General features: G+C 31.7%; 1 protein-coding gene across 1 annotated transcript in view; it reads right to left on the reverse strand.

Annotated features, from left to right (window-relative positions):
* LOC123658905 (adipokinetic hormone/corazonin-related peptide receptor variant I-like) overlaps positions 1-14041 on the reverse strand; it is a 52194-nt gene extending 38153 nt beyond the window's left edge. The window contains exons 1-2 of the mRNA XM_045594196.1: positions 13760-14041; positions 2677-2798 (exon numbers count right to left, since the gene is read on the reverse strand). Of these exons, the coding sequence (XP_045450152.1) occupies positions 2677-2798; positions 13760-14041 (404 nt within the window). The remainder of the gene's footprint in view (positions 1-2676; positions 2799-13759) is intronic.
* Positions 14042-16989: the final 2948 nt, after the last annotated feature.

Genomic DNA, 16989 nt, shown 5'->3' on the forward strand with positions numbered 1-16989 from the left:
CTCACTCATATTATTTTGTTTAAAGCCTACGCCATAAGTTGTTGTTATTGTTGTGACAACTTAATTCTGGAACGGGTGGCGATTCCACATATTATTTTATTCTATTGAATATATATTCGATTCTAATTGTGTTATGCACATTCTAAAGCCTACATCGGGAATACGGTATTAAATATGGATTAAAAAAGAAAAAAAAATTGTTAAATTAAAAATTTTAAGTAGCTGCTGAGTGGTGCTCATTTATAGACCGTCTCTCTGAGTGTCAGGGCGTTAATTGTCTAGGTCGGTTAACGCACATTGATAGTTGAATTTCAGGATGTTGTATGTTAGTGACGTATGATTGGGTCGTAAGACAGTGTTGCAGTGAATTCAAAATTATATGTGGTGTTTTTGTAATTCGATTATCTCTTATGATTAATCTATCAAAAAAAATTTTTTTTTCTCTTAGTGTGGAGTTAAATTTTATAATCCCTTCCTGAGCTTACCAGATTCTCTCCTTACATTAGTTTTTTTTAGAATTTTGCCAGAGATGCAAAATTCTTCTCTGTCGGGGGGGGTATTGTAGCATATATTTTTATTAGCACGTAGTTTCGTTCCTGCTGATGTATAATAGCACAGTTATGCACTAGCGTTGCTATTTACTTTTTCTAGGCGACTGATTTAATTTTTTGGAATACCCTCGTATCGTATTACGTTGCGGTGCACCTTAGGGGGTAGTTGTGTCGCGACACACTGGGTTTGCTGTATATAAGGCTCAGGACGTGTGTTGCGGGCCTTTTTTTGCTCTCCTCTTTTTTTGGATTGGATTCTCTCGCCGTCTTAAGATCTGAGTGGGTGAGTCATTGTAGTTTCTTTTGGTATAAGCTTTGCTTTAGTGTAAGTTGATTTTGTGAGTTTTTGAAAAAGAAGATTAAGATTCTGTAGGATTTTTTTTTTACTCTCTCTCTTGTGTCTCGTGTTAGGAGTTGTGGGTGACTCTCTAACCCAGCAAGCAATTTTTTAACACGTAGCACGATGATTTTCGTTAACTCGTCGTATGTGCTTTATGTAGGGGAGCGAGGGGCTTGTTGTAACAAGGGTAAGTAGTAACAGGCTCTTTTCACTAGGATCTTAAACTTTATCAACGCATTTGTTTGACTCGATTTAACCTATAAACCGCGCTGCATCATGTTGCCATAGCCAATGTCCCGCCGGCCGGCGCAATGTGCGAAATTGTGCACGCGCATCATTTTTGCCAGGTAATATGAAATTATATTGTCGTAAAATTTTGGTTTGCATTATTAATATCGACCAATTTCAGACTTTATATATCTTATTTACATACAAATTTATCTATCTTTGATAATGTGTAACAGTTTTTAAGGTTGCTAAATTGTTTAAATAGTTATGTTGATAAATGTTAAAAATCATACCATGGGGTTAGCTGTAACAAAAACCCGGGGCAAGTTGTAACAAAATTCCAGGCTTGATGTAACGTGTTACAATATGCCCCAAGTTATGTTCTTCTAGAATGAGGGTGTATAAAAGAAAGTCAGAGCGGGCAACACAAAGCCAAGAAGTGTCCGAGTTAGCGGCAGCTAAAGTTTTAGAAAAAAATGCAGTATTCGGAAAGCTAGTCAGACTTTCGGATTATGTCGCGTATTTCTTTATAGATACATATTATCTGGTATGTGGTGAAGCTTACACAGATTCAAATAAAGAAGATTGGGTAGAGTGTATCATTTGTAAGATGTGGGCACATGTAGGATGTGTTACAGGAGACACTATTTCTTTTATTTGTATTAATTGTTGCTCAGATGAAGACTAAATTTAATTATAATGAAACCTACCAAATGTTGTTTCTTATATAAGTACAATACTTTGTTAGATAGATATTAAAAAGAGATAATTACGAAGCATACCTTACATATAAATAATTTAATTACTCACTGTGATCTAAAAGTGCAATGATGATTATAAGTGGTGTTTAAGTACATAAAACAGTTAATTATTTAATTTTTAGGCGTTGATTACTTAAAAGTCTATTTGAGTTGATTTTTGATAAGAATTACATAATACCTACTTTAAAAAGGTGTCAATTTTGTTAAAAATAAACAAAGAATAAATGATTACAGGTATTAGTGTCGTTTTTTTTTGTCGTTACTACTTGCCCCGGTAGATGTTACAACTTGCCCCAAGCACGAGGTAAGTTGTAACACCGCACTTCTTCTAGAAAATAATTGATTGTAAAATAATGACTAATAGTTATGGTATTATTTTTACTTTATTGGGTAGAAGAAGAGTTACAGCATCCATCCATCTTTATTTAGTAGCAATATAATCAATAGATTTCAAGATATATTAGTTTTCATGAAAAATGTTACAACAAGCCCCTCGCTCCCCTATTCTATGTGTTCCCGGACATATGAGTAAATCCAAATTATAGTAATTTGTTCAAACAGTTTACAAGGCAAACAGTATCTGCCTAAAGAGTAAATTTAAACATTATCTGTTTTATAAAGATGGAACATTGACCTTTATTGTTTAATCACGCAAGTCGTCTGGAATGGATCGTCTTAAATTATATTTATATTTTAAATATAATTTAAGACGATTAATTATATTTTAAATATATCCACGTCTTAACAAACTTAAAGCTTACAGCAACTATATGGATGAGTTACGTATATTACTTACCTATCTAAAGATATGCAGACTAAAACGTTTGAAGATAAATAAAGTCCAAATGCTCGTAGAACAAGAAAAACTTTGCACGCAGTATTACCAGCCAACCACGCGTTTGTCGTTCGCCAACCAATCTGAAAAAAAAGTGTTAGTTTAAAAATAGTTGTAAAGTTTCTTCTCCATTTTTAAGATATTTAAAGTTTAAATACAGGTGGCTAAAAATATCGTTTACGGTGTTACATGTTATCCAGCAACCTTAACTTAGTCACAATATGCTACAGATATTGAGACTGTATTTATCTTGCAAAAAAGGACTATTCGCGGCATTTATGATCTTGAAGCTCAAGTCTCCCTACGGGATGTTTTTTAAAAGGTAGACATATTAACAATTTTGTCGCAATATATTATGTATGTTCACCATAATATTCATTGTTTTGAAATAAATAGTAATAATCGCATAGGAAAAACACGAAAAGGATTAACAAAATTGTATCTCTAAGTTTCCGACTGTGCAAAGTAAACGTCTCCTTTCAAATCAAAATCAAAAATCCCACAAACAATTTTGTACTTGTCTCAACATAAATTGAAAAAGTTTGTATTTAAAAAAATTAGATAAAGCGTATTATTCGGTGCAGGAATCCATAGTTGATAAAGATGTGTGGACTTAGTGGCGCTGTATTTAATGCAAGATATTACTAATTTTGTACTAAAACACAGTTTATGTATTATTTTCAAAACAATAACTGCGGAGTTTCTTGCCGATTCTTCTCTGCAGAATCTATATTCCGAATCGATGGTAGCTTTTAAAAACTAATTAATCACTTTAAAATTTAGTTTTTGTAAAATAACGATTCGTAAGTGCTCTTAATGTCTCGGTAAACATTACTTCCTATTACATCCTCGGCTTTATTAAATATTACAATTAATAAAATAGTGTTCCTAGTATAGACCGAGAGAAAAAAAAGCCGGAGGAAAAAACTCAAGGTATTCTTTTAAAATTTAAAGTCATATGCAAGACAAAAAACGCAACAGTATGACTATGCTATATAATATGATCAAGGCAAACACTAGATAGCCAATCGTGGGTGCCGAAATCACTACACGCCATCTACTCACAATATTTGTAACTCTATAATATCTATTTACAGGGCAAGTCATAGACAAAGCCTTATCGAGCTTTATTCAATACCATGCATTTTCATCATTAACGTATTAATTGATATTATAATAAGCTTTACTATAAAAAATTCGCTTGTATTTATAGCAACAATTTTTTACATAATATTTTTCGGGAGATTCAAATGAAAAATATTTTTAATAAACATGTTGTTTCTCCTTAATAAACGTTATAAAGCGTGGATACAAAGCGTAATATAAAACGTTGTATGAAAAACTATGGAAAATTAAGTCGAATGAAATAACTGATGTTAATACATTTAACGTTTTACAACGTTTTTCCCAGTTTATCTATGCAAATAAATAAAATTGGAGTGTCTGCTTGTCATATTAAAAAAAAAACCGCCTTTTATTAAATTCATATGTACGGTACATATACCAAAATATAATTTTTTATAATTTTTGTCTGTCTGTCTGTCTGTTTGTCCCGGCTAATCTCTAAAACGGCTGGACCAATTTTGACGGGACTTCGACTGGCTGATAGCTCATGTAATAAAGAGTAACTTAGGCTACTTTTATTTTAAAAATATATTTATTTTATAACTGTGGGAACTAAAAAACGTTTTTGTTAAATTCGACGCGGACGAAGTCGCGGGCACAGCTAGTGTAAGATATAATTATAATATCTACCAGCATTTACCGCACCGATACGAATTTATGTTTTAATTTTAGATTTTTATTTATTCATAAAATTTTATTTAATTCATTTAATAGAACGTTTTCATTTTTAAGTATCACGTCAATAAAATTGTTTTTAAGGAGTAATCTCGTCTGTCGGCTCTGACGCGTACTTTTATTAAGTTTCATAAACGGTATTGTCAAAGTGTGTAAAAGGAAAAAATATTATATCAAGGAACCAATTGGCTAAATAAATAGATGGACTTAGAATACATGTATTTCACTAGTACCAAGACAGCACATTTAACTTCGCCAATGTCAACTAGAATAGATAAGACATGAAGGAGATCGATCGATGCATTAGTAGTAATATAAACTAACAGTAGTAACATACAAGTAACAACTTCAGCAGAAAGTTTTCTACAATTCCGTACAAAATTGAAGTGTTCATACCTTATAATTTATTTAAGCTACATAAAAAGGTATGTAAGGTACCTGTCATGAAGATAAGTATACTTAAATATTGATATGAAGAGTCATAGTATGTTCCTACATTGTTCAAAAATCTAATTACTTATAATGGAAAAGTTCATTTAGTAACTGATATGTTCGATCTTTTGACAATTCATGAGTTAAATGTATTTGCAAGCAAATTGGTAAAAAATCATTAAAGATGTAAGTCCTTTATCAATAATATTGTCAATTTTCAGTTTTAAAGTATTCTACATAAACGAGACAATTAGTTATTTGTTAATAAAATGAAAATATTTCTATTTTTATAGTATTCACAATTTTCATTAGTTATTTTATATATTTTTTAATATTTGTATGATTAAAAGGGACAAAAAAACTCAAGTCAGTCACTGAGCCAGTTTTGTTTTAAGCCTAAACCCTGAGGTGGCTTGTCCTAAAGAGCGCTGTTGCAGTGCACTTCCACTCCACTGTATTTTTTAATATTAAATACTATACTACACTACATTAAATTCTTTCTACTCTGCTATGCCTATACAATAATGTATTATTATATCATATTTCTCGTATTCTCATATGTGCTATACCTACCGCATGTTCAGCCGTGTGGCGTGCGGGGTGTGCTACGCGCCGCAGGGATAACTTGCCTGTGCGCTGTTGCCGTTCTTGTTTACACAAACAAACGTGTCGGCTTCGTCAGTTTATTAGCAGTTTTTCTTTTAAATAAATAATAAAAATAGTTTATACGCGACGTTTTGATTTAAAATGGAACAAAACAGTCTATCTTTTATTAAAAACTGTGAAAAAAACTCTCAAAATGTGCCTCGAACTGAAAGCTAAGGGGCCACCACGTCCTGAAATTGTACTTAATCAAAAAAATTGTACGAAAACTAAGTATTTTACGCATGGTTTTAAATCTGATGAATATTTCAAAATACCTTTGTCATTTTGTGGATGTGAAGAAAGCAATATATTATTTTGTTTTTCGCGTCTGGTGTTTGGAGCTGGTGCTGGTAGTGGTGGTGAATCTGCATGGATGGATATCAGCGATGCTGATTTAGCGAATCTTTCAATAAAAGTGAGAAAACATTCTCAATCTCGATTTCATATGTTATGTGAAGTGCAATTGGTATCGATCGTCCTACAAGACATTCGTAAGCAATCAATTCCATATCTGATTTTCACAAGAAAGTAATAGATGTTTTCTCTCGTCAAAAAGACTGGCGAATGGATTTTCTGTGCAAATAAAATAAATGTCAAGTTCTAGTTTTTCGTTTATTTTTATGTGAACCCTAATCAAAAAATGTCACGAGCCACCTCTGCCTAAACTATAGTATTTTTTTTTCTGTATTTTTTTTAAATATATGGCTATCAGAAGTTACACTTTTCAAGAAAGCAGTTTTCGATAAAATTTAAAAATCCATGCTTTGTATAGAGAATCTGTTGATATTTAAAATCTTGCCTGTAAACAATCTTTAAAATAGCCCGCTGATTACGTCCTAACTTTATTTACTAACTTTCAGTCACTGAGGCTCGTGTCAAAATGCGTCTAAAAATGTAAATTAATTAAAAGAAAGTACCACTATTACCGGCAAATGATAAGATTCGATTTCTTTTCAACTGACTTCAAATAAGGATCAGGTTTTAAAATCGAGTGTATTTTACTTTTTATTTATTTATATGTGTGTTAACTCATAACAATTTAATGGGTGTACTGATTCTGATGATGCTTTTTATATTCAAAAGCAGTAGTTTGTCATGTGGTTCTTTTTAAATTTGATTGAGATCTAACGATTACTTTTCGAGTTCATCATCATCATCATTACAGCCTATACAGTCCACTGCTGGACATAGGCCTCCACAAGTTTACGCCAAAAATAACGTGAACTCATGTGTTTTGCCCATAGTCACCACGCTGGGCAGGCGGGTTGGTGACCGCAGTACTGGCTTTGTCGCACCGAAGACGCTGCTGCCCGTCTTCGGCCTGTGTATTTCAAAGCCAGCAGTTGGATGGTTATCCCGCCATCGGTCGGCTTCTTAAGTTCCAAGGTGGTTGTGGAACCTTGTTATCCCTTAGTCGCCTCTTACGACACCCACGGGAAGAGAGGGGGTGGCTAAATTCTTTAGTGCCGTAGCCACACAGCACTTTTCGAGTTATCTATGCGTATTTACTTGATTATCTTTTCATCTACCTACGTTGTATTTCTCGTCGATAAGTGAAGTCGGTTTTTTTTTGTTTGCGAGCAAACACAATTATGGATTCATTAAATTCAAGTCCTTAATATAAATTAAGAGCGGATTACCTCCAAGAACACTATTTTCGGAACTCTGTATTCGCTTGAATAAATTACTCTTTATGAAGTGAGACTAAATAGAGTAAAGCTGGTAAGTAAGCAAAGGTTCAGTATTCATCATAGCATGGTATGTGAAGCTCAATTGGCAGCATTAATACTAGAACAATAATGGCCTCAAAAAACCATCCATAAAAAATAATTCCACTATCTCAACTCACAAGCGTGACAAAGCCAGTAAAATCGGTATAAAACCCGGCCTTTTCTCGTATAATATTATGAAGTACAATATCTAATATTGACGCTTAAGTTTGGAAAATAATCATATGATTAAGCATTTGGAAAATCTTTTAGTATACATTAATTTTTATAATACTGTATTTACCATTAAAAGATCCAAAATAACCTCTTTTTTATCCAGGAGGTTACTACACTATTTGCAAATCATTAATATGAGACGCTAGTAGAAACAAACAGGCATCGATTTTGTACGTTTCCTTTCTGACCAAAGCAAACCTGTTTAAACACGTATCAAATGTTGTTTCAACATAATTTAGTTACTTAAGTACTACAAAATAATCAGAAAAAAACTTTTCAACATCACGCATCAAAAATCAGACTTATTTTGAGTCTGTCTAACAAGCAAACTGTAAAAAGTTTAAAATTAGGTCGGGGAAAAAGTTTTTTCGTATTTTATATAGAAATTCAAGATAAACTTTTACAAAATTTATTTACATTAAATATTTATCATAATTGCATTTAATATTATCATAATAATTGTATCACTTTGTTCAATGACAAATGAATGATAGTGACAGGATCCCTTTGCTTAATTTATTGTTCTTTGTAATACAGTTGTACCGCATTTTTAGTAAGATTTTGTTTATTTCACTAAAATAAAACAGGTAAACAGGTTTTATATAAAACTAGGTGGTTATTTTTTTTTCTCTTATATTAGACACGCGTAAAAAATAATAAAAAAATAATTAAAAAATTCAAAACATTTAAATAAGTAGTTATATTAATTAGTGCATATTAGACACAAGTATTAATTAATAAAAAAATTAAAAATAGTTAAATAAGGAGTTATTTCTTTCAATAAATTTAATAAATCACTACCCACATTTTAAGCCGTCATTATTTAAACAATTCTAAATTTCAACTAAATATACTAATGAAGAAGAAAATCTATAAATGTTTATCAGCAGTCAGCAACAGTGTAACAGTTACTATTACAATGTACTCTGTGGTAACAGTGTAAGCTCAATACCTCTCTAATTGGACAAATTCGCAAAATACATTTATTTTTAGTTTCCTAAAGATTGTCGAGGTATTTTCCCATACTCCTATTTATTTCCATTGAAATTGGTACCAATAGTTGATAGCTATTTACTATCTGTCTCCTTTGAGTAATCGAAATCAGTGACTGTTTAAATTATATTATTAATGTATTATATTTGATTGGTACTTATTATTTATGAGATATCTAATCCAGTTTTACTGCGACCTATTCCTATATAGAGTTGTTTGATTTTTGCTTGTAGACCCTGAACAATCGCGCAATGTTCTCGTAAACGATGTTAGAGCGATCAAATAGTGGTATACTTTAAACATTCCTAATTTCCGGATTTTGCTCGCTTAAATAACAAACAAGCTCAGAAAGGAGATGGCGACTTTTGGGCCAAAATGTAATGAGTAGAGATATGGTTTAAAAAATTGGTCATTTTTTTTTTATTTTAAAATATAAAATATCAGCTCGATTCTGAATCTGGAAGCGGAGAAAATTGAGAAAGATAGTTTTCATCAAATTATTTTGGTATCGATTCAATTATAATCGATTACAGAATTCAAAAAGAAAATGTTTGCACTAGTTAATTAACTCAAGATATTTAGATGCACAATTAAAGCTGTAAACAATAATGTGCATTTCAAATAAAGTTACATTAATATCGAAAATATCAATTAATAAATGATAAACTAAAATGATTATCGATTTCATATCGATTTAAAATAAATCATATTTTTAATGACAGCCTTGACAGCTGGTTAACAATAATACTGTGTCCGTCATTCGTTTCGTGTTTACTGTTTTCCGATGCATTCTGAGTCCATTCCTGATATTTATTTATGGTTTCAAGTGTATATCAGTATTTGTAATGAGTTTTCAAACATTCTTCACTAAATATAACAAACATTAGTTCTACAAGAACTTAGTGATCGGGTTTTTTTATAGACATTGTAACATAACCTCACTTTTACAAAAAGTCTAATAACTCCACTCTCAGATAGCCAAAATATAGATAATTTTTAGCGAGGGATCAATAAGCCTAAATGCATTAATTGAAACCATTTTCATTTCATTACATTTTGGCCCAAGAATGTATGGAATCGTATCATTCTCCTTTCCGTTATATTTATGTTTATGTTTTTAGCCTTTATTTGTAATTTATTCGTTTTGTGAGATATATGGAGTACATCTATCTTAAACTTTCATGACAATCTACCAACGAACTTACAATAATAACTTAATTTGGATCTTCTAATATTTAGTATAGTAGCCATTTTAAAAATTAAACTGTGATATACTGAGTACCTATCTCATACCCAGAACCAAAACATTATTTTTTTTCATATTTGTTTATTAATTTATATAGAAACAGAAAAACAGTAATTTTCAGAGTCGTAATTAATCTACGAGGCCGGCGATTTGTTAGATCTACTCAACCGGAAAAGTCAATGAGCTTTCTTCGTTATTTATATATTCCTGTGACGTAATTATAAAAAAACAGATACATTTTGTTTGTTTTATCAGAAAAAATTCTACGTATGTTTCATTAAAACAATCGTTTAAAATTATAGAATAATAAAAACAATTGCCATTCTACTACGGAATATCATTTCATCATCATTTCAGCCTATTGCAATCCACTGCTGGACATAGGCCTTCACCGTGCACGCTGCTTGTGCCAAAAATGGCGTGAACTCATGTGTTTTGCCCATAGTCACCAGGCTGAGCAGGCGGGTTGGTGACCGCAGGGCTGGCTTTGTCGCACCGAAAACGCTGCTGCCCGTCTTTGGTCTGTGTATTTCAAACCCAGTAGTTGAATGGTTATTCCGCCATCGGTCGGCTTTTTAAGTTCCAAGGTGGTAATGAAACTGTGTTATCACTTAGTCGCCTCTTACGACACCCACGGGAAGAGAGGAGGTGGCTATATTCTTACTGCCGTAACCACACATAATATATGGAATATAATTAATCATCATTTAAAAATACTAAAAAAATAGTCAAAAGCTATGTGATTTTTTTAAATGCGTATTATTTATTATTTTCTATGCTCGACAGAGCTAAACGTAAAGATAAGGTCGCAGAGGACATGACAGCTACATCCAGACTGACATTAACAAATCTTGTAATGTCGAGACGAATTATCTTCGTAGCGGAAACTGACCTTGATAGTATCTTTATCACCGAGGTCAGTTTATCCTTATAAAATTTGCTTTACACTCCATATTACTTCCCTAAAAACACATAATTCTTGATACATCCAAGTGGTTGTCGTAAACAGGAAAACGGTTCAACAGAATGCATACACATTTTTTATATTTTTAATACACGGTGGACTGTTACTAAATGTAAGCAACTTATTGCTCGTTTTAGGTAGGTAACAGTCGTGTATAGATACATTTTTTCCTAAAAAAATTACATAAAATAATAACTACATATATAAATAATGTAATGATTATATAAAACAGATGTATATATGTATGTATGTAAAAGTTGCTTTGCACATACGTGTACGATTTTCCAAATATGCTATTTATAATAAATTTTATTATAACAATAACCAATTTCATATGAAATACGTGAACCATTTTTGTTATTGCCTGTGATCGCTCCATCTTTGAAATAAAAATTATTAGAAACGTATAACAGAAAAATTTCTGCTATAATATAATAGTAAAAATCCTCATAGCAACAGTTACTTTCGCTTACTGGAAAACGTATTATCGTACAATAACAATAGCTGCTAACACAAAACACTGTCTCAAAAGCTTTTGTAGTAAGCCGATCTTTTACGCATGTTGCTACGACACTAATGCAATGAATTGATATGAAAAATAATACTCTTTCGCATCGACTATTTATAGAAAATTTTGTTATAAATAAATAATTGTGTTTGTTCTTAGACAAAAAAAAACTTACTTCTATTCACATCGACAAGTAATAAAATGAGGACGTCATCTACGTATTTGAAATCAATACTGCAAACTTAATGCATTCCTGCTTACCTTCACGTCTTAATCCTCTAAAGAAGCACTCAATGATTCTTAGATCTGTTAAGCGAAAGTAAATGAAAAAGACTAAGTGAGAAACCCTCACTCCTCCTTTTTTCATCTTTTTTACCTCTCAACAAAGTCACTACAGAAGGGGACCATAAAAACGTTTGCTGTCGATCATCAGTCTAACTCTAGCCGATATTATCTTATTAACAATTATTATATTAACAAAAAATTTATGTAGAATTTTTTTGCCGACTTAGTTGTAAGTGATTACCGCAGCTTATAGACGTCTGCAAAATCAAAAGCATCGCTAGCGTGTTGCCGATCATATCCCCAATTCCCCGAGAAGCTCTGGTCATCATACTTACCAACAGGAACACAACACTGCTTGAAAACAATAATATATAGCTATAATATTCCGTAAAGTCGAGGTACCACCTCAGTCGGGCTGCTCCGTATATTGAGCTGGAAATTTCCTGCTGTGCCCTACCTCAGTTAATTATACAAAATAAAAAATGTTTTATTTCCTTAAAATCAAAAACAACTAGAATTAAAATAGCTGATTTACGGCTGCCATAAATGCAAATATCTGTTTATTTTTAAAGTTATTACGATTAAAATTAATTTGCCGAGTACTATACCAAGATTAATTAAAATACTCCTTGGCGTCATCGTATCCGTAATAAGAAATTAATAGACTTATTTAAGAAGGAAAGAGAACCTAATAAGAGCCGCTTAACACAAATTTTTAATTATATTAGATACGATGATTAATCATTTGAAGTACTATATTTTTTTTTCAAATTCAATGTAAAACAAAATACCGTAAAAAGTTACATTTTTTAATCCATTCGTCGTCATGTAACACGCGATACGACGATACAATAAAAATTGAAACATAAATTGAAAAATAAAAAATTATTTTTGTTTTTACTATCAACTATGATGTCCTCACAAGTTGTTTTAACATATCTGAAATGTATAGAACAACAACATTTTATTATATATTTAAAGAATTATATGATATCACTGTTTACTGACAATCACAAACACACAGTTTTACTTTATTGCTGATAAAGATTAAAGTCATCACGAAATGTAAGAAGATTTATTTAACAACAGAAAACTGCGACGGTCTAAAAGTTTTTACAGTTCAAGTCCGATCAGATAAGAAACTTTATATAGAATTATGCTACAAATTCGAATCTCTTACTTGACTAATCAACTAAAATAACTTACAGTTACAAGATACAAACGAGAGCCATTAATTTATCACAGAAGCTATGTACAAAATCAGTCAACTAGAAATAGTAATCGGAGTTCAGTTGTAAGCAAATATATATATGTATAGATACATTTACATTATATAACTTGCTTCACTGCATTTAGTACTAGTGCATGAAATAGCTATTAAGTAAAATTAATTAGGAAAAGATCTTGCTTGGGTCGCCCGAAGCTTATGCGTTTGAAGTTATATGAAACGACAAATAGTTTTTTTTTAAATTTATTTAGTTTTGCCATTTGCTTTTATTGCATTTCAATGTTGGTCTGCAATCCCGCTTTCTATATTGAAATTTATTTGACTGACCTCGATGAATACTACAGCAGTGGTTGTTACAATTTTTGCGTTTACTGGACTTCGATTCTACAACTATATAAAATAAGTATCTATAGAAAACGATGAAACTCTACTGCAATTGTAAACTACAATATAATTTTAGTTTTAAATATTAGATATTCGATATAACTCCTGAGGGTTGTGGAGATCAAATGGATCAAACTATAATTAAAGGTTCAGTCTAATTAATTTTTTACATTCATCTATATATTAATACGTGAAGCAAAAACTTTGTACCCCTTTTTACGAAAATTGCATGGATGGAGATGTATGGAATTTCGTACACTTGTAGAGCGCAGAACGCTAATATTTTTTTTAAATTATGCATAAAAATATATTAAATCAAAATAATTATTCAATCATAATATAATATATATATATATATATATATATATGTATGTTTGATAATTATAATATAAAACATAACATACATACAATAAAATTATTCAAGTTTTGAGATAACAGGATAATTAATTAAACATGATTAAATAACAGCTTTTAGTTTAAAATTCTTGCAATTCGATTACTCGTAAATTATGTTGCATTTCTTCATAAAACCAAAAAATATTGCTGTCAAATTTTGAAATAATTATAATCTATGAAATAAATATTGAAATTATGTATAAATCGTAAAACTTACCTCAAGCGGGATAACAATAAAGATGACAATTAAATCTGCAACCACTAGGTGAGTCATTAATAAATTGACTCTAGATTTTCTTCTTCTCGAGCGCACTAAAGATATAAACACACACACGTTTCCAACTGCACCCACAGCGAACAGAGTGCTGTATATACAGACAACAAAACCCTGTTCTGAAACTGGCACTGTGTCCCTCACTGTGTCGGTTGTATTTGGCACGTCGTTAAAATAATCCAAGAATTTCTGATCGTCAGATATATTTGAATTTGAATTTTGCATTATGGTTACAGTATTACCTCGAATATTTCACTAAATAGTATTTCAGAAATATTAAATTTTAATAATAATAAATTTAATTAATGTCACAATAGTAAATGGATTAATTTTAAGTTTAAGAATATATAGCATGTTTATTTGAATTTTTTTTAACTCATAATTATTTTATTTTTGTCTTGTTTATACTAACAATAATACTGTTTTTTTTTCAAAACCTCACTTTTAATTACCAGTTACACATTTTCTTACTAGCCTACGATTTTCACACACACAAACTTTAAACTTTAGTAATAATCTATAATATACTCGAAAGATCTCGTAGCAGTTTGTGGCGCTACGAAGCGAAACGTGCGTCCTGCGTAGCGTCGTAGGTGAATGTGCCGGATTTAATAAGCCTTGAATATATGAAAACCTGGAACGTAAGGGTTTTAATTACCAGTGTTTCATTTATTTCAAGGTTTTGTTATTTGTTTTATAACAGTTGTGTTAATGATATTATGTCGTAGTTATTTATGTTTAACCGACCGAATCTAACACGATTATTACCGAATGTAATGTGAAAATAAAAGACTTAAGTGATTATAATGTATTTATTTATGTATTATTCGTAACTAGAATGCAATAATATTTAAATTAAATCTATTGATTTAGGAATTCTCTTTGTTTACAAATAAATAACCAGTCAGTTGTATACAATTTTATCAAGAAAAACATCATATATTACATCAAATAGAAAGAACATTATGCATAGCAATAAAATATTAATATATTAAAGTAAATAGTAATCACTTACAGTTTTTATGTCTTCGCTGCTCGAACGTCCGAAACGAACTGGCGAGGCAATGGCGACATCTCCATTTTATTTACAAGGGTGGAGATGGCGCCATGCCCGCGTGTTTTATAATTCAAACGAAAATTGACATACATCTATGTTGTTTTACTATTATAAATCATTATTATATTTTAAACTATATTTGCAAACAAGTAAGAGTTTCACTAGCTAATCTCATAATAAATGGAAATAATATTGTCGACACGAGGCAATGGCGGCATCTCTATTTCATATAGAAAAGGTGGGGGATGGCGCCATTCCCACGTGTTTAATAATTTAAATGAAAATTAACTTACATCTATGATATTTTACTATTATAAATCATTATTATATTTTAAACTACGTTTGCAACCATGTACGAGTTTTATTAGTTGATTTCATGTTAACCGGATATAATATTGTTGACAGTCGGTCATCCTATTATTGTACGTCCTCGTACTTGACTGCAATCATTCTGTAATTAAAACTAAGACAATTTTGTTCACAAAGCAACAATTATAACAATATTATAAAATAAAACTTTTTTTCAAAACGACCCAATTGGTCGTAAACTTTATAAAGACCCAATTGGTCGCATTATAACACATGGACCCAATCGGTCCTAAATAAAATAGGGACCCAATTGGCCCTAAACCACATAAAGACCCCATTGGTCATTAATTATTAGAACCCAATTGGCTCTAAGACCCCATTGGTCGTTAATTATTGGAACCTAATTGGCTCTAATGCATAAACAATCAGTACACGTCATTCACCGTCGGATTCATTATTTAATTCTCTATCACTTATTAATGTATCATCGTGAGGTCGTTTAAAACAAACCCAGGGTTTCAATTTATCTACGGCTACAACATTGGAATACTTTTTATTTCCCTTCCTTGATAATGGTGTGTCTTCAACCTGATAACGATCATGATCAAAGACATGTGTGATTTTATATGGCCCTTGATATTTGGGAATCAGTTTTTTACTATTTCCTGTAGCAGGAATGTGACGTTCTACTCTCACCAAATCCCCAATGCTATATTTTATTGCTTCATAGCGGGATTTATCATAATTTGCTTTTTGGGCTTCTTGTGTTGTTTCAATGTGAGAGGCTACCTCACTACGAATCTCTTCAAGACTCTTGTCTAACTGGTCAATGTCACTCTCAATTATTGAGGTTACTTTGCTATCACTAGGGCCCTGTGGTCTTATGCCAAACAAGGCCTCAGCAGGAGTCTTGTTTATACCCTTGTTAAGGGTGTTGTTGATACCCCACTGGATATCGGGCAGGTGATCATCCCATTTTCTATCAGAAGAACCAATACATTTAGCAGTTAAAGCATCAACAATAACTTTGTTGTATCTCTCCACCTGTCCGTTAGCCCTTGGGGTAGCAACGGAGTTCAAAACGTGTTTGATGCCCTTGTTTAAGACAAATTTCTTGAAGAGATTACTTGTAAATGACGAACCACGGTCAGAAATTATACGTTTAGGTACGCCAAAGATACTAATGAATTCATTTAAAATATTTACTGTTATTTTGGATTTGGTACTCTTTACAGGCTTTAAATAAATATATTTTGTAAATGCGTCAATCAATACTAAAATGTACATGTTCTTTTTGCTACTACACACAAATGGCCCAACATGATCCATATGGATGGTGTCAAACGGAGTATCTACTTTGTGGATAGGGTGTAAGAAACCGGGTCTCTTACCACCAGGTGTCTTACTATATGCACATTCTAGACAAGAGCCTACATATTTAGTGACAAAATTGCGCATATTTGGAAACCAATAATGAGACTTTATGCGTTCTAACGTCTTGTCTACCGCGAAATGGCCTAGATCGTCGTGGTTCTGTTTAACGATTTGCCAGCGGACACCTTTAGGCACAACCCATCTATCACCTTCAGCTGTAATTCTAAAAAGTTTACTATTTTTGAGTTTGTAGTTACTTTTTATCTCTACGAAATCGTCAAACTCAGGATTAGATAAAATCCCAATAATTCGTTGTATCTCAGAATCAGAATTTTGTACTGTTGAAAGCCAATCAGTTTCAGTTACTGCATTAATGGTTCTTTCGGAACGATTATTATTATTGGTAGATGGGTTGCGGCTCAAAGCGTCCACA

The sequence above is a fragment of the Melitaea cinxia genome, chromosome 13 (genome assembly GCF_905220565.1).
Source record: "Melitaea cinxia chromosome 13, ilMelCinx1.1, whole genome shotgun sequence".
In the NCBI taxonomy this organism is placed as follows: domain Eukaryota; kingdom Metazoa; phylum Arthropoda; class Insecta; order Lepidoptera; family Nymphalidae; genus Melitaea; species Melitaea cinxia.